The sequence below is a fragment of the Bufo bufo genome, chromosome 2, assembly GCF_905171765.1.
Source record: "Bufo bufo chromosome 2, aBufBuf1.1, whole genome shotgun sequence".
Lineage (NCBI taxonomy): Eukaryota > Metazoa > Chordata > Amphibia > Anura > Bufonidae > Bufo > Bufo bufo.
In genome coordinates this window covers 670770823-670789433 of record NC_053390.1, presented here as the reverse complement: position 1 = coordinate 670789433, position 18611 = coordinate 670770823, and the positions used below count along the sequence as shown (strand labels likewise).

The following is an 18611-nucleotide window of genomic DNA, read 5'->3' as shown; positions in this document are numbered from 1 at the left end:
TCTAGAACAGCTGCCTTCAGCACTCCACCTGTTTTGAAGCTACAGCCGGTGGTCTGCATAGCTGCTTGCTGTTCTCTGAACTCCAATAGAAGTTAATAGAGTATGCTGAGAGTTGTAGTTTCCCAACAGCAGGAATTCCAGAGGATGCAGACCCAGATGGAGCCTGTATAATAGGTTTAACCTATTTTGGAGTGTGTTATTTTAGAGATAAGGTTTATTATTGCTGTAGACTATCTACGGTTTGTCTCTTTTGTCAATTTAGTAGAGGAGAGAAGAATACAAGATTTGCTTATTTTTTGGTGTTTGCAGCATTTTTGTCACAGTACTTGAGTACACTAGAACTGTCTTATTTAATGTACTGCATTTTATCTTCATATTTCCATAAGATTGTAGTACAGCTTGCAGAAAATATGAGGATGCTTTTAAATAGATGAAGAGCTCACCTCTCCCTTGGACTTTTGTAGGATAGTTGTTCTTTCTGCATACAAAGAATCCTTAAAGATATTGATTAAGTAGGGTCATATGCCAAGCTAAAGGCCATGGTTGTGTCAAGTAGCAAACAGAACAATTTGTTCCTTATACCCAGACTACAATTAACAAATGTATTATGGAGAAAAAGGGTAATATGTATAGTCAATGTTCAATATCTTGCATATATGAAGACACAGCAGAAAGTATAGAGATTATGAATGCAGAGAAATGAATAAGAATTGAAATAGAGCCTTTGCTGTAGGAAGGGAATCATTGGGTTGGCTATACATCGAGTTTACATTGCAGCACATATAACAGGAATGGCAAGGAAACAAATTTTTGGGTGCCCCAATAATGGTGGTCTGCCGTAAAGTTAGTAATTCATTGAGGTCATGTATAAATGCAGTTATCCAGATATCTAATCTAACGGTATTGAGAAAGGCACCACTTGCTTTTTCTCATATAGATAAGAAGACTATAATTAATCAGGTTGTAATATCATGACAAACCTGTGTGCACTACTTCAAACGCTCGGACTTAGTTTCAAAGTATACTACTCACAGCAGGCCCCACTGCCCTTAGCATCCTTTATGTCAATTAGCAGTACCAACACAGACAGAACACTGTCAGAAACGCTTGGCCTCACTGAATTACCTTTAAAAGTGTGCCATACACATAATTGCTACAATTACCCATGGTCACATACATTTCGGTGGCCAGTCAGTGTCCACTTGTAGATAGATTTCTCATGCTGAGACACTTTCTAACAACTTGTAAAGCGAAAATGTAATCCAACACCATATTTTCACTTCATCAAACAGGTCACTGCGTGGATTCAAGGCATGATCATGTCCTTAGAAATAATCGAGTTGAAGCTAGAGAAGGAATCCAGTGTGTTGTAAATAAAAATCAATCCTTTATTGTAATAAATCGCATAACTACATGCATATCCCCACTCTCGTCTGACACATTTCGTCCGACTAGTAATTTTTAATCATAGATTATCCGACCAACATGGCTTAACTTGAGCCAAGTAAAGCTTAAAGATCCAAAATGCGTAAACCCAGACATTTGAACTGAAGTCCATGTTGGATTATTTTTAAGATGGATTTCATAAAGATGGCAATTGAATAGGGCTTCTCTCCCAGTGCTAGACTTTCTGTTTAAGAGGGGAACACCCTTTCATGACATTGGACCATGTGATTTATACGCTAGTTGTTAAAAAGTAACACGACAGCAGCAGTTGGATACTAAGGCCTGTACAATGCATGAGCCCACATGCTTACAAAATGCACAATTTAAAATTAGGCTGCACAAAATAAGCCATGTCCATACTACTCAGTAGGCTGTTTAATAAAGAATCACATCTGCTTTTTTAATTCAATATAAAATGTATACTATTGATTAGAGTTGAGCGGACATCTGGATGTTCGGGTTCGGCAGGTTCGGCCGAACTTGAAAAAAAAGTTCGGGTTCGGGACCCGAACTTGACCCCGAACCCAAACCACATTGAAGTCAATGGGGACCTGAACTTTTGGGCACTAAAATGGCTCTAAAATAGTCCTGGAAAGGGCTAGAGGGCTGCAAAAGGCATCAACATGTGCTTAAGAGCATGACAACTGTTCTGCAAACAATTGTGGATAGGGAAATTACTTAAAATAACATAAAATACAGAAAACTTAAAAATAACAATCTGGATCTAGGAGTAGGAGGTTGAGGAGGCGGTGGATGGGTGGATGTGGCGGTGTAGGTTGATGTGGCGGTGTAGGTGGAAGCGGCGGTGAATGAGGAATAGGTAGCCAACACAGATTTGTGTTAATTTTTATTTTTAAATTGGGGTATCCCCCAAAATATTGGGACATATAACAAAATGAAACAAAGAATAAGTGCACTTGAGTACAAGACTGGATGGTTGAGGCTGGTATAAATGTCTATTCTGCACAAGGTACGGACAAGTCCTGTGGGATCCATGCCTGGTTTATTTTAATAAACGTAAGTTTGTCCACATTGGCTGTGGCCTGTGATAATAGTCTCTGCCGTGCTAAACACACGTTCACACTATACACTGGCTGCAGGGCAGGTCAGCACCTCCAAGGCTGATAAAGCTTTTCCACATTTTGGCCATGCTAACCCAGCCTTCTCAGGTGCTGGTGGTGCCCAGCTGCGTTGGCGACCTCTTCCTCCTCCTCTGCCTTTGCCTTGTATTTCCACTGTGCCCCCGCTGTCAGGTGGGAATGCCATCAGCTGCGTGCGCTTGTAGTCACGCATCTTCCGATCAGTATCAGATGTTTTCACTAAATTTAGTTCCCTGTCAGCAACGCAGAGCAGGGGTTCATTCACGGCAAAAGGGGGTTCATGTCACCCAGCAATAGAACAGAGGATTTTGAGAGATTTAGGCCCCTGTCAGCAATGCAGAGCAGGGGTTCATTCACGGCAAAAGGGAGTTCTTGTCACCCAGCAATAGAACAGAGGATTTTGAGAGATTTAGGCCCCTGTCACCCAGGCACAGCAGGGGTTCATTCACGGCAAAAGGGGGGTCTTGTCACCCAGCAATAGAACAGAGGATTTTGAGAGATTTAGGCCCATGTCACCCAGGCACAGCAGGGGTTTATTCACGGCGAAACTAGCTTCATGTCACCCAGCAATAGAACAGAGGATTTTGAGAGATTTAGGCCCCTGTCACCTAGGCACAGAAGGGGTTCATTCACGGCAAAAGGGGATTCTTGTCACCCAGCAATAGAACAGAGGATTTTGAGACATTTAGGCCCCTGTCACCCAGGCACAGCAGGGGTTCATTCACGGCAAAAGGGGGTTCATGTCACCCAGCAATAGAACAGAGGATTTTGAGAGATTTAGGCCCCTGTCACCCAGGCACAGCAGGGGTTTGTATGCGCCAAAAATGGTAAAATGTCACCCGACAATTGAAAATAAGTTTTTTTTTTATTTAGGGCTCTAAAATAGTCCTTGAAAAGGCTAGAGGTATGTAAAAGGCAGTAAAATGTGCTTAAAAGCATTGCAACTGCTCTGCAAACATATGTGGATAGGGAAATAACTTAAAATAAAATAAAATAACTAAAAATTACAAATTATTAACCTGCAACTCAGAGAAAGAGGTGGATATGGAGTCGGAGGTTTAGGAGGCGGTGAATGTGGTGTTGTAGGTAAAGGCAGCAATGGAGGAGGAACAGGTAGCCAACAATATTTTTATTAATTTTTTATTGGGGTAGGTAGCCCCCAAAATATTGGGACAAATAAAAAAAAAGAAAACAAAGAATCATTGCACTTGACTTGAGTACAAGAATGTATGTTTGATGGTGGTATAAATGTCGATTCTGCACAAGGTACAGACAAGTCTTGTGGGATCCAAGCCTGGTTCATTTTAATGAACGTGAGCTTTTCCACGTTGGCTGTGGACAGGCGGCTGCGTGTGTCTGTAATGACGCCTCCTGCCGTGCTAAATACACGTTCAGAGAGTACACTGGCTGCAGGGCAGGCCAGCCCCTCCAAGGCATACAGGGCAAGCTCTGGCCATGTAGACAATATGGAGACCCAGAAGTTGAATGGGGCAGAACCATCAGTCAGTACGTGTAGTCGTGTGCACAGGTACTGTTCCACCATGTTGTTCAAATGCTGCCTCCTGCTAACACGCTCCATTACAGCAGTTGCGGGGTGACAAAGGTTTTCCACATGTCGGCCATGCTAACCCTGCCTTCTGAGGTGCTGGCACTGACACAGCTGCGTTGGCGACCCCTTCCTCCTCCCCTGCCTTCACCTTGAGCTTCCACTTGTCCTCCGGCATAAGTCGGGAATGCTCTCAGGAGCGCGTCTACCAGCGTGCGCCTGTAGTCGCGCATCTTCCGATTCCGCTCTAGTGAGGGAATTAAGGAAGGCACATTGTCTTTGTAACGGGGATCCAGCAGGGTGGCCACTTAGTAATCAGCACAGGTTAAAATGTGGGAAACTCTGCAGTCGTTGAGCAGGCACTGCAGCATGTAGTCGCTCATGTGTGCCAGGCTGCCCAGAGGTAAGGACAAGCTGTCCTCTGAGAGAGGCGTATCGTCTGCGTCCTCTGTATCTCCCCAGCCACGCATCAGTGATGGGCCCGAGCTGCGTTGGATGCCACCCTGCTGTTAACATGCTTCATCCCCATCCTCCTCCTCCTCCAGTAGTGGGCCCTGACTGGCCAAATTTGTACCTGGCCTCTGCTTTTGCAAAAATCCTCTTTCTGAGCCACTTCTAAAAGACTGGCCTGAAAGTGTTAGAGATGACCTCTCTTCCTCCTCCTCGTCCTGGGCCACATCCTCTTCCATCATCGCCCTGTGTTTTCTCAAGGAGACATAGAAGTGATATTGTAACGCTTATAACGGCGTCATCGCCACTGGCCATGTTGGTGGAGTACTCGAAACAGCGCAACAGGGCACACAGGTCGCGCATGGAGGCCCAGTCATTGTTGGTGAAGTGGTGCTGTTCTGCAGTGCGACTCACCCGTGCGTGCTGCAGCTGAAACTCCACTATGGCCTGCTGCTGCTCACACAGTTTCTCCAGCATGTACAAGCTGGAGTTCCACCTGGTGGGCACGTCGCATATGAGGCGGTGAGCGGGAAGGCTGAAGTTACGCTGAAGAGCAGACAGCCGAGCGGCGGCAGGATGAGAACGCCGGTAGCGCGCACAGACGGCCCACACTTTATGCAGCAGCTCTGACATGTCAGGGTAGTATTGAATGAATTTCTGCACCACCAAATTCAGCACATGCGCCAGGCAAGGGATGTGCGTCAAACCGGCTAGTCCCAGAGCTGCAACGAGATTTCGCACATTATCGCACACCACCAGGCCGGGCTTGAGGCTCACTGGCAGCAACCACTCGTCGGTCAGTTGTTCTATACCCCGCCACAACTCCTGCGCGGTGTGGGGCCTGTCTCCCAAACACATTCGTTTCAAAGCGGCCTTCTGACGTTTACCCCTGGCTGTGCTGAAGTTGGTGGTGAAGGTCTGTCGCTGACCAGATGAGGAGGTGGTAGAAGAGGAGAAGGAAGGCGAGTAGGAAGAGGAGGCAACAGGAGGCAAAGAATGATGCCCTGCGATCCTTGGCGGCGGAAGGACGTGCGCCAAACAGCTCTCCGCCTGGGGCCCAGCCGCCACTACATTTACCCAGTGTGCAGTTAGGGAGATATAGCAACCCTGGCCGTGCTTACTGGTCCATGTATCTGTGGTTAGGTGGACCTTGCCACAGATGGTGTTGTGCAGTGCACACTTGATTTTATCCGATACTTGGTTGTGCAGGGAGGGCACGGCTCTCCTGGAGAAGTAGTGGCGGCTGGGAACGACGTACTGTGGGACAGCAAGCGACATGAGCTGTTTGAAGCTGTCCGTCTCCACCAGCCTGAATGACAGCATTTCAAAGGCCAGCAGTTTAGAAATGCTGGCATTCAGGGCCAGGGATCGAGGCTGGCTAGGTGGGAATTTACGCTTTCTCTCAAAGTTTGTGAGATGGAGAGTTGAACGCTTCCGTGTGACATGGTGGAGATGCTTGGTGACGGAGGTGGTGGTGTTGGTGGCACATCCTCTGTTTGCTGGGCGGCAGGTGCCAAAGTTCCTCCAGAGGCGGAGGAAAAGGCTGAGGCAGCAGCAGAAGAGGGAGCAGGAGCCCTTTCTTGGTTTTGAAGGTGCTTACTCCACTGCAGCCCGTGTCTCGCATGTAGATGCCTGGTCATGCAGGTTGTGCTAAGGTTCAGAACGTTAATGCCTCGCTTCAGGCTCTGATGGCACAGCGTGCAAACCACTCAGGTCTTGTCGTCAGCACATTGTGTGAAAAAGTGCCATGCCAGGGAACTCCTTGAAGCTGCTTTGGTGTGCTCGGTCCCTGGTGACGGTGGCCATCAGCAGGCAAACTGTTTTGGCGACGGCTGCTCTGCTTTTGCACCCTGCTCCCGCTTTTGCTACGCTGTTGGCTCGGTCTCACCACTGCCTCTACCTTTCGAACTCTGAAAGTGGCACGACCTTCATTCCATGTGGGGTCTAGGACCTCATCGTCCCCTGCATCGTCTTCCACCCAGTCTTCCTCCCTGACATCCTTTTCGGTCTGCACACTGCAGAAAGACGCAGCAGTTGGCACCTGTGTTCCGTCATCATCAGAGACGTGCTGATGTGGTATTCCCATGTCCTCATCAGGAAACATAAGTGGTTGTGCGTCAGTGCATTCTATGTCTTCCACCCCGGCGAAGGGCTAGGTGGATGCCCTTGGTAAACCCTGCCAGCAGAGTCTTAAAACAGCATAAGAGACTGCTGCATGACTTGAGGTTCATACAGGTTCCCCGATATGGACGGGGGTGATATGACAGACTGATGGGCATGGGTTTCAGGCGCCACCTGTGCGCTTTCTGCAAAAGACTGGGTGGGAGATAATGTGAACGTGCTGGATCCACTGTCGGCCACCCAATTGACTAGCACCTGTACTTGCTCAGGCCTTACCATCCTTAGAACGGCATTAGGCCCGACCAAATATCGCTGTAGATTCTGGCGGCTACTGGGACCTGAGGTAGTAGGTTCAGTAGGACGTGTTTCTGTGGCGGAATGGCCACGTCCTCTCCCTGCAACAGAGGCTCCACCAAAACCACCAGCACGAACATGACCGCGTCCCAAATTAGATGTTTTCCTCACAGTTAGCGTTTACAAAGCAAAGTAAAAAGTGGTTAAGTCTGTTAAAAATAATTAACCGCCAATAAAAACCCTGATGTAGGGTATTGCACTCAATTTTTTTTTTAAACTCTATATGACAGCAGTATTTGTGGCCTAAATGTGACACACACTTATGCACGTCTTATCCCAGATGTTCAGTATATCAGAGGCTTTTTTCACCCCAGTATTCCAAAGCCGTATTTATGGCCTAAATGTGACAGTCACTTATGCACGTGTATTCCCAGATGTGCAATATATTAGAGGCTTTTTTCACTCTAACCAAAAAGCTGGTTTTCTGTCCTAAATGTGACAGTAACTTATGCTTGTCTAATCCCAGATGTGCAGTATATTAGAAAGGTTTTTGACCCTAACCAAAAAGCTGTATTTCTGTCCTAAATGCGACAGTCACTTATGCTTGTCTAATTCCAGATGTGCAGTATATTAGAGGGTTTTTTCACCCTAACCAAAAAGCTGTATTTCTGTCCTAAATGTGACAGTCACTTATGCTTGTCTAATTCCAGATGTGCAGTATATTAGAGGGTTTTTTCACCCTAACCAAAAAGCTGAATTTCTGTCCTAAATGTGACAGTCACTTATGCTTGTCTAATCCCAGATGTGCAGTATATTAGAGGGTTTTTTCACCCTTAACAAAAAGCTGTATTTCTGTCCTAAATGTGACAGTCACTTATGCTTGTCTAATCCCAGATGTGCAGTATATTAAAGGGTTTTTTCACCATAACCAAAAAGCTGTATTTCTGTCCTAAATGTGACAGTCACTTATGCTTGTCTAATCTCAGATGTGCAGTATATTAGAGGGTTTTTTCACCCTTACCAAAAAGCTGTATTTCTGTCCTAAATGTGACAGTCACTTATGCTTGTCTAATCCCAGATGTGCAGTATATTAAAGGGTTTTTTCACCCTAACCAAAAAGCTGTATTTCTGTCCTAAATGTGACAGTCACTTATGCTTGTCTAATCCCAGATGTGCAGTATATTAGAGTTTTTTTTTCACCCTAACCAAAAAGCTGTATTTCTGTCCTAAATGTGACAGTCACTTTATGCATGTGTAATCCCAGATGTGCAGTATATGAGAGGCTTTTTTCACCCCAGTATGCCAAAGCCATATTTATGGCCTAAATGTGACAGTCACTTATGCATGTGTAATCCCAGATGTGCAGTATATGAGAGGCATTTTTCACCCCAGTATGCCAAAGCTGTACAGGGAGTGCAGAATTATTAGGCAAGTTGTATTTTTGAGGATTAATTTTATTATTGAACAACAACCATGTTCTCAATGAACCCAAAAAACTCATTAATATCAAAGCTGAATATTTTTGGAAGAAGTTTTTAGTTTGTTTTTAGTTTTAGCTATTTTAGGAGGATATCTGTGTGTGCAGGTGACTATTACTCTGCATAATTATTAGGCAACTTAACAAAAAACAAATATATACCCATTTCAATTATTTATTTTTACCAGTAAAAACCAATATAACATCTCAACATTCACAAATATACATTTCTGACATTCAAAAACAAAACAAAAACAAATCAGTGACCAATATAGCCACCTTTCTTTGCAAGGACACTCAAAAACCTGCCATCCATGGATTCTGTCAGTGTTTTGATCTGTTCACCATCAACATTGCGTGCAGCAGCAACCACAGCCTCCCAGACACTGTTCAGATAGGTGTACTGTTTTCCCTCCTTGTAAATCTCACATTTGATGATGGACCACAGGTTCTCAATGGGGTTCAGATCAGGTGAAGAAGGAGGCCATGTCATTAGATTTTCTTCTTTTATACCCTTTCTTGCCAGCCACGCTGTGGAGTACTTGGACGCGTGTGATGGAGCATTGTCCTGCATGAAAATCATGTTTTTCTTGAAGAAAACAGACTTCTTCCTGTACCACTGCTTGAAGAAGGTGTCCTCCAGAAACTGGCAGTAGGACTGGGAGTTGAGCTTGACTCCATCCTCAACCCGAAAAGGCCCCACAAGCTCATCTTTGATGATACCAGCCCAAACCAGTACTCCACCTCCACCTTGCTGGCGTCTGAGTCGGACTGGAGCTCTCTGCCCTTTACCAATCCAGCCACGGGCCCATCCATCTGGCCCATCAAGACTCACTCTCATTTCATCAGTCCATAAAACCTTAGAAAAATCAGTCTTGAGATATTTCTTGGCCCAGTCTTGACGTTTCAGCTTGTGTGTCTTGTTCAGTGGTGGTCGTCTTTCAGCCTTTCTTACCTTGGCCATGTCTCTGAGTATTGCACACCTTGTGGTTTTGGGCACTCCAGTGATGTTGCAGCTCTGAAATATGGCCAAACTGGTGGCAAGTGGCATCTTGGCAGCTGCACGCTTGACTTTTCTCAGTTCATGGGCAGTTATTTTGCGCCTTGATTTTTCCACACGCTTCTTGCGACCCTGTTGACTATTTTGAATGAAACGCTTGATTGTTCGATGATCACGCTTCAGAAGCTTTGCAATTTTAAGAGTGCTGCATCCCTCTGCAAGATATCTCACTATTTTTGACTTTTCTGAGCCTGTCAAGTCCTTATTTTGACCCATTTTGCCAAAGGAAAGGAAGTTGCCTAATAATTATGCACACCTAATATATGGTGTTGATGTCATTAGACCACACCCCTTCTCATTACAGAGATGCACATCACCTAATATGCTTAATTGGTAGTAGGATTTCGAGCCTATACAGCGTGGAGTAAGACAACATGCATAAAGAGGATGATGTGGTCAAAATACTCATTTGCCTAATAATTCTGCACGTAGTGTATTTATGGCCTAAATGTGACTGTCACTTATGCACGTGTAATCCCAGATGTGCAGTATATCACAGTTTTTTTTTCACCCTAACCAAAAAGCTGTATTTCTGTCCTAAATGTGACAGTCACTTATGCACGTGTAATCCCAGATGTGCAGTATATGAGAGGCTTTTTTCACCCCAGTATGCCAAAGCCGTATTTATGGCCTAAATGTGACAGTTACTTATGCACGTGTAATCCCAGATGTGTAGTATATTAGAGTTTGTTTTTACCCCAGTAACCAAAAAGCCGTATTTCTGTCCTAAATGTGACAGTCACTTATGCTTGTCTAATACCAGATGTGCAGTATATTAGAGGGTTTTTTCACCCTAACTAAAAAGCTGTATTTCTGTCCTAAATGTGACAGTCACTTATGCATGTGTAATTCCACATGTGCAGTATATGAGAGGCTTTTTTCACCCCAGTATGCCAAAGCCGTATTTATTGGCCTAAATGTGACAGTCACTTATGCACGTGTAATCCCAGATGTGAAATATATTAGAGGCTTTTTTCACCCCAGTAACTAAAAGCCGTATTTCTGGCCTAAATGTGAGAGTCACTTATGCTTGTCTAATCCCAGATGTGCAGTATATTAAAGGGTTTTTTCACCCTAACCAAAAAGATGTATTTCTGTCCTAAATGTGGCAGTTGCTTATGCTTGTCTAATCCCAGATGTGCAGTATATTTGAGGGTTTTTTCACCCTAACCAAAAAGCTGTATTTCTGTCCTAAATGTGACAGTCACTTATGCTTGTCTGATCCCAGATGTGCAGTAAATTAGAGGGTTTTTTCACCCCAGTAACCAAAAATCTGTATTTCTGTCCTAAATGTGACAGTCACTTATGCTTGTCTAATCACAGATGTGCAGAATATTAGAGTTTTTTTTTTACCCCAGTTACCAAAAATCTGTATTTCTGTCCTAAATGTGACAGTCACTTATGCATGTGTAATGCCAGATGTGCAGTACATGAGAGGATTTTTTCACCACAGTATGCCAAAGCTATATTTATGGCCTATATGTGACAGTCACTTATGCACGTGTAATCCCAGATGTGCAATATATTTGAGGCTTTTTTCACTCCAGTAACCAAAAAGCCGTATTTCTGGCCTAAATGTGACAGTCACTTATGCTTGTTTAATCAAAGATGTGCAGTATATCAGAGGCTTTTTTCACCCCAGTATGCCAAAGCTGTATTTCTGGACTTGGAGACATGCAGATAGCCTGTGCTGGTGCACTATCGTTGCATAAAATGGCTGCCGATCATGTATTGATATTGACTATCTGAAGGAAAAAAAAATCGTTTTCAGCAGTAGTTGTCTTAGGGCAGGCTTAAAAAAATTGTGCACTGCACCCACAAAACACTTTTGCTGTACAAAAAACAGTTCTTGATAAGATTTCTCCCTGATCTTTCCCTCACAGCAGCTGCAGCCTCTCCTTACACTAATCCGAGCAGAGTGACGGGTGGCGTTACGTGACTCCAGCTTAAATAGAGGCTGGGTCACATGATGCAGTTGGCCAATCACAGCCATGCCAATAGTAGGCATGGCTGTGATGGCCTTTTGTGGCAAGTAGCATGAGGCTTGTTGATTGGCTGCTGTGCAGCCTTTCAAAAAGCGCCATAAAAATCACCGAACACCGAACCCAAACTTTTACGTAAATGTTCGGGTTCAGGTCCGGGTGCCGAAAACCCTAAAGTTCGGTACGAACCCGAACTTTACAGTTCTGGTTCGCTTAACTCTACTATTGATATGTTTGTTAATATTACAAAAGTCATTGGTATCACAAAAGGGACACCTTCCATGTAACACTTTGGATCATCTTGATTTATCATTTAAATTATCAAAGACATTCAATCTTTAGATTAAATCTATGTAGATGCTAAAGGGGTTTACATATTAATCACCTATCCCCAGGATAGCTCATTAATATCTGATCGATGGGATCCAACTCCCATCACCCCCAATAATCTGCTGTCTGGAAGGGGCTGTGACAAGTGGGGCCCATTTCTCAGCCTGTAACATCACATGGCCTTTATACAGCTCAGACCCCTTCACGGTAATGGGATTTTCCTTCAATACCAAGCACAGCCGCTGTACAATTTACATAGTTGTGCTTGCCATAGTATGAAGAGGACACAGTTCTTGTCTGAGCAATATAACCACTTCAAACTGCAGACTGACGGAGGTGCCAGGAGCTGAACCCTTCCTGATCAGATTCTGAGGACAGGTCATCAATGATTAATTCCAGGAGACATTGTTTAATAGTTTTTATCACCTAGAAGTGTATTGATCTCGGTAGCTGAACCAAATCTCATTAACCATTTTTCTGATACAAGTGTCTATCTTTCAGTAGTTGTAAATGGAAAATGTTATATATTTTTATAAATTGTGATGAAAACTGATTATGTTACCACTTGCATACTAGGATCATGTCATAGAAAACACTCACGATTTTTCCTTACCACATACTGATTTTATGGGGTTTTTGTGCAGTTTCCCCCCCCAAAACAATGGACCATGTGGGCGACCATGTGGACCATATTTATTTTCTGGTGTTTTTTCTCTACAGAGAAAACAATATCAAACAGCCAGAAAAACAAACAAAAGGTTTAATATGCTGTGTTAAAAAAGAATACCAGAGACTACCTAGTTGATGAAAGCTGCAATAGCAAATAAACGCTTGTGTGTCCTGAGTTTTATATTTTCCATAGACTTTCAGCTAACATCTGGGGTAAAAAAAACTCCCCTAAAAATACAAAAATGCATGAAAATTCCACCCAAATGGAACCGACCCTAAGAAGAGTCATGGCATGCTAAATTGCATGCTGTATTGCAAAGCTTGTAGGTCATAGATCCAAGCCCTACTGATGTTTGTACATAAAATGGCCATGACAATTTTTCATCGTCATTTGTAGCAAGTGGAGATGTTCAAAGTAATGACAAGTTCTTACAGAAAGCATATTGCAAAATTATATAATATATATAATTTTTAATAACCCAACAGATTTAGCTTTTTTTTGGTGAATCTGTAGTAGACCTTTAGGCCAGTTTAACATGAGCATATTCAGTCTGTGTGGGAGCTGTATTTCCTGACTGAACACTGCCCCTCTGAAGTCATTAGAGTTAGACGATAGGGGGGGGTTAACTTTTTTGTCATCTGTTTGTAATTTTTCTGTTATGTTAATAATGTTAAATAAGATAATACAAAATATTTTTTTTGCAGTTTGGTTGTATTTGTCATATTACTGTCAAAATTCATGCATTAATCATAATATTTCACAATTTAAGTGTTAATAATGAATCCTTTTAGTAAAGTGTTATGGTCATTATGATCATATTTTCTGATATATTTAGATCTTCAAGTTAATTCACCAGGACCTCTACCTTTCTTGTGAGTGTACATCATTCAACCAATAACCATCACAAAGAAGAAAGGTGTCAGCAGTAAAGTTTGCCATAACCATCTAAAATGATCAGGTTTCCTATTGAAATCTGTTCAGTAGAGATGGCCTTGCGGTTCGCCCGGCGGTCATTTCGAGGCGAACTTTGCGTGTTCTCGATTCGCCGAACATGCGAACATATGGAGAAATTCGCGCCCGCCATATTCTTTTACATTGTGAAGAACTTTGACCGATGACACATCCATCAGGTGGTACAGGACAGCCAATTGAGACGTTTCAGCACATGGACATACCCCCTACCTTATAAATAAACCTGATCTGACTGCCATTTTACATTCAGCGTTTTGCCAGTGTAGGTAGAGGTTGCTGTGTGGAGCAGGGACAGACTGTTAGGGACACCAAATGCTAGCTAATAGGGCCACAAAAGTCATTTTAAGGACTAGTATAGGTGTGCTATCGATAGGTGTGATACACAGAGGGGTGCGATATACTTATAATATACTTTTATAATGAGTCAAAAACACATAGATCTATATAGTGATCACCTGGAAGTCAGGGGCCTAGGGGCTAGGGGCTTACTAGGGCCATTTTTATATAGGGTAAGGTTTCGGACGGGGTCGCTCTTATCAGGGCGGGTGTTCTGTGGTTAGGCTATCAGGGCCTGAATAGCACCCCCCTGTAGGGCAATATCAGGGACAGTTCTTTGCCCACCCTGTCCTTCAATACCATATGCCCAGGGATAGATGTATTTTGCTTTCCCTCTGGGATTCATGGATGTGCACTGGAACCCCCCGGATTGTGGTAGGACATGTGGTTTCTGATTTGGTGCCGCCGAGCACATGATTTAGTGCCGCCGAGCACTTGTTATTGCCTACCACATCTATGCTTTTTGCTGAACTTTAATAATTTAATTTATTTTCATTTTGAGGGATATCTTTTCCATTCACACGTCCGCAAAATGGGTCCGCATCTGTTCCACAATTTTTCGGAACGGGTGAAGACCCATTCATTTTCAAAGGGGCCGGAATGTGCTGTCCGCATCCACATTTGCGGATCCACATCCGCATTTGTGGATCTGCACTTCTGCATCTGTGCTTCCGTTTCCGCAAAAAAATAGAACATGTCCTATTCTTGTCCGCAATTGCAGACAAGATTAGGCATTTTTTTATTATAGTGCTGGCAATGTGCGGTCCACAAATTGCGGAATGCACATTGCCAGTGTCCGTGTTTTGCGGATCCGCAAAACACTTACGGACGTGTGAATGGACCCTCATAGTAACATTATTAAAGGTTGCGTTTTATCTTTATGTATATTCTAATGGATTGCCTTCCTTGCACAATGTAAAATAGAAAGTATATGTTAGAAAGTATATTATAGTGCATTTGTATTGTGCGGCAGTTGTGTGCGGTAATGCTGCGATACTGCAGGTATATAGAGGAACAAGGGTTAATTGGAACAAATAATTATAACTGGTGTGATATACCAGTCCCCCCCAAAAAAAACTGATTGAAGCGGGGTGTTATATACCAATATACTTTCTTTATAGTGCATTTGGGTAATGTATAGTGCATTTGCGCATGCGCAAAAATTATATTGCGATATTTTGCATTGAAAAAAAAAAAGAATGGAGATCGCAAATTCTAATAATACATCTGGTATGTCACTAGTAATTATTTCTTGGCTGCAAATATGAGCTGAAGCTTTTTCAGGTTCGCCTGCCATTAAAATGAATGGGACCCGCCGCGAACCTGTGGTTCGCGAACATTTGATCGCGTTCGCGAACCGTCCTGGCAGATGTTCGTCCATCACTACTGTTCAGTAGGACCTCAGTTAAAAAAAAAAAAAAGAAGGTGAAAGCTTATGGTTAAAGTATACCTGTACTTTAGCAAAACTTTTGATACGTCCTAGTGACACATTAAAGGTTTTGACTGTGAGACCCCTGCAGATAACTAAAACGAGGAGAAAGAAGCGCTTGTACAGAGCGCTGTCTCTCCACACCGCAGGAGATGGACTTGAGGCAGACTCATTGAGTTTCTGTTGAGGCTGTTTCTGTGTGAGTGCTTTTTCTCCTTGTTTTAGCAATCAGTAGGGGTCTCAGCTCTCAGGCCCCCACAATCAAAACCTTTGATATGTCACAATGATATAGGAAAAATGTTGCTAGTATAGGTATACTGTACTTTAAGTCCACCAAACAGAAATCTGAAGACTAAATGGAATTGTTAGTTTTTCCGTTATATATATATATCATCTTTAGCGGTTAAACTGTATTTGTTTATATAAAATTCTATATTTTAAAAAACTTTTGGTTATTTTTAACATTGTTTTACTGTATCTTAAATAATATATATTTGTGACTTTTCAACTATTTTTTATTACTATTCTAGTTCCACCAGTCATCCGAGTCTACCCAGAAAGCCAGGCCAGGGAGCCCGGTGTCACTGCCAATCTTAGATGCCATGCTGATGGAGTCCCTCAGCCTCAACTCAGCTGGCTCAAGAACGGAATAGATATTACAACAAAATTGTCCAAGCAACTAACTTTACAAGGTTTGTTAATCATCTATCACCATAATTATTTAGAAAGTTTACTCGCTGTTGTTTCCAATCCGATATTATCGGAAAAAATAATAATTTGGTGAATAAAAAGGGGGGGCTGTGGTATATTTTATAAGAAAGCCTTTTTGGGGGATCTTTTTATCTTTTATTTAAAAAAAAATAGATGCATTCTATAGTTATACATTTATGTGTTTATTATTTGTCATCACTCCTGGGACTTAGTCTTATAGGAAAGATTTATGTCTGCTCTGCATTTTTGTGCTACATTTTATGATCTTTAACCGGTACGTCATGTATAGTTCCGATCACCGCCGCCTCGCGGGCAGTGATCGGAACCCAGTGCCTGCTCAAATCATTGAGCAGGCACCTTGGCTAAATGCGTGTATTGGAATGCATTGTAAAGGGATTAGTCCCCAAAAGTTGAAGTCCCAAAGTGGGACAAAAAATAAAGTGAAAAAATACGTTAAAAAAATAAGTTTTCCCCCCCAAAATTAAAAGTTTCAAAATTTAAAATAAAAACTGTGCTAAATAAACAAATTTGTGGTCACCTTACAGCACAAAAAGTGTAATAGCAAGCGATCAAAAATTCACACGCACCCCAAAATAGTGCCAATCAAACCATCATCTCATCCCGCAAAAATCATACTCTACCCAAGATAATCGCCCAAAAACTGAAAAAAATATGTCTCTCAGACTATGGAAACACTAAAAATTAAATAAATAAGTATACATATTAGGTATCGAAGCGTCCGTAATAACTTGATATATAAAAATATCACATGACCTAACCCCTCAGGTGAATACCGTAAAAAAATCATTGTGTAAAACTTACATAAATAAAAAAAAAGTATACATATTAGGTATCACCGCGTCCGGGACAACCTGGTCTATAAAAATACCACATGATCTAACCTGTCAGATGAATGTTGTAAATAACAAAAAAAAAAAAAAAACGGTGCCAGAACAGCATTACTTTACTTCTGCGCACTGCCGTGTGCCCGTACAGCTGTTTACGACTACATATGGGGTGTTTCTGTAAAGTACAGAATCAGGGCCATAAATATTGAGTTTTGTTTGGCTGTTAACCCTTGCTTTGTTACTGGAAAAAATGGATTAAAATGGAAAATCTGCCCAAAAATTTCATCTCCATTTGCCAATAACTCTTGTGGAACACCTAAAGGGTAAACAACGTTTGTAAAATCAGTTTTGAATACGTTGAGGGGTGTAGTTTCTTAGATAGGGTCACTTTTATGGAGTTTCTACTCTAGGGGTGCATCAGGGGGGCTTCAAATGGGACATGGTGTCATAAAAACCAATCTAGCAAAACCTGACTTCCAAAAACTGTATGGCATTCCTTTCCTTCTGCGCCCTGCCGTGTGCCCGTACAGCGGTTTACGACCACATATGGGTTGTTTCTGTTAACTACAGAATCAGGGCCATAAATATTGAGTTTTGTTTGGCTGTTAACACTTGCTTTGTAACTGGAAAAAAATATTAAAATGGAAAATCTGCCAAAAAAGTGAAATTTAGAAATTATATCTCTATTTTCCATTAATTCTTGTGGAACACCTAAAGGGTTAACGATGTTTGTAAAATCTGTTTTGAATACCTTGAGGGGTGTAGTTTCTAGAATGGGGTCATTTTTGGCTGGTTTCTATTATGTAAGCCTCGCAAAGTGACTTCAGACCTGAACTGGTCCCTAAAAATTGGGTTTTTGAACATTTCTGAAAAATTTCAAGATTTGCTTCTAAACTTCTAAGCTTTGTAACATCCCTAAAAAATAAAATATAATTCCCAAAATGATCCAAACATGAAGTAGACATATGAGGAATGTAAATTAAGGAGGTATTGGAGGTATTACTATGTATTATAGAAGTAGAGAAATTGAAACTTGGAAATTAGCATTTTTTTTTACAAATTTTTGGTAAATTTGGTATTTTTTTATAAATAAAAATTTCATTTTTTGACTTTATTTTACCAGTGTCATGAAGTATAATATGTGACGAAAAAACTATCTCAGAATGGCCTGTATGAGTCAAAGCGTTTTAAAGTTATCACCACTTAAAGTGACACTGGTCAGATTTGCAAAAAATGGCCTGGTCCTTAAGGTGAAATAAGGCTGTGTCCTAAAGGGGATAAAGGGAATCTGTCAACTCCCATATGCTGACCTCACTGTAGACCATCATAAGAGTGACAAATTTCAGAAATCAGTGGGTCTAGCACTACCCTTTGCTGCCCTCAGTAATGACAGCATATGAGAGTTGACAGATTCCCTTTAAATATTTGAAACAGTACTGGCAAAAATACCATCAGACAGTGTTAATTTCTATTTTTCATATATGATCATATTTAGATCTCTGCTTTTTGTGTCCACCCTCAAGGAATATGCAGGAAATAAGAACTACGGAAGTAAAAGAATTGCAGCTGACAGTTCTGTGCTAATTGAAATCTGCATGCAGTAGTTCTTTTTACAGCCGGTTCAGACCTACGCGCTGTAAAACGCTCAACAAGGAGAAACCAATGCTTCCCTATCGGCATGGTTCTCACCTGGGCATTTTACAGTGCGTACGATCGCGCTGTAAAACGCCCGACGCCCCAAGAAGTTCAGGAGCTTCTTTGGGGCGTAGTGTCGCGCATTCCCGTACATAGACTTCCAGGAACGCGCGACACTGGGCGTTCGCTTGTCTCTGTATGCGC

General features: G+C 42.3%; 1 protein-coding gene across 1 annotated transcript in view; it reads left to right on the top strand.

Annotated features, from left to right (window-relative positions):
- The window catches only part of FSTL5 (follistatin like 5), a 966340-nt gene that overhangs the window by 667082 nt on the left and 280647 nt on the right, over window positions 1–18611 (top strand). The window contains 1 exon segment of the mRNA XM_040418623.1: window positions 15744–15905. Within this exon segment, the coding sequence (XP_040274557.1) occupies window positions 15744–15905 (162 nt within the window).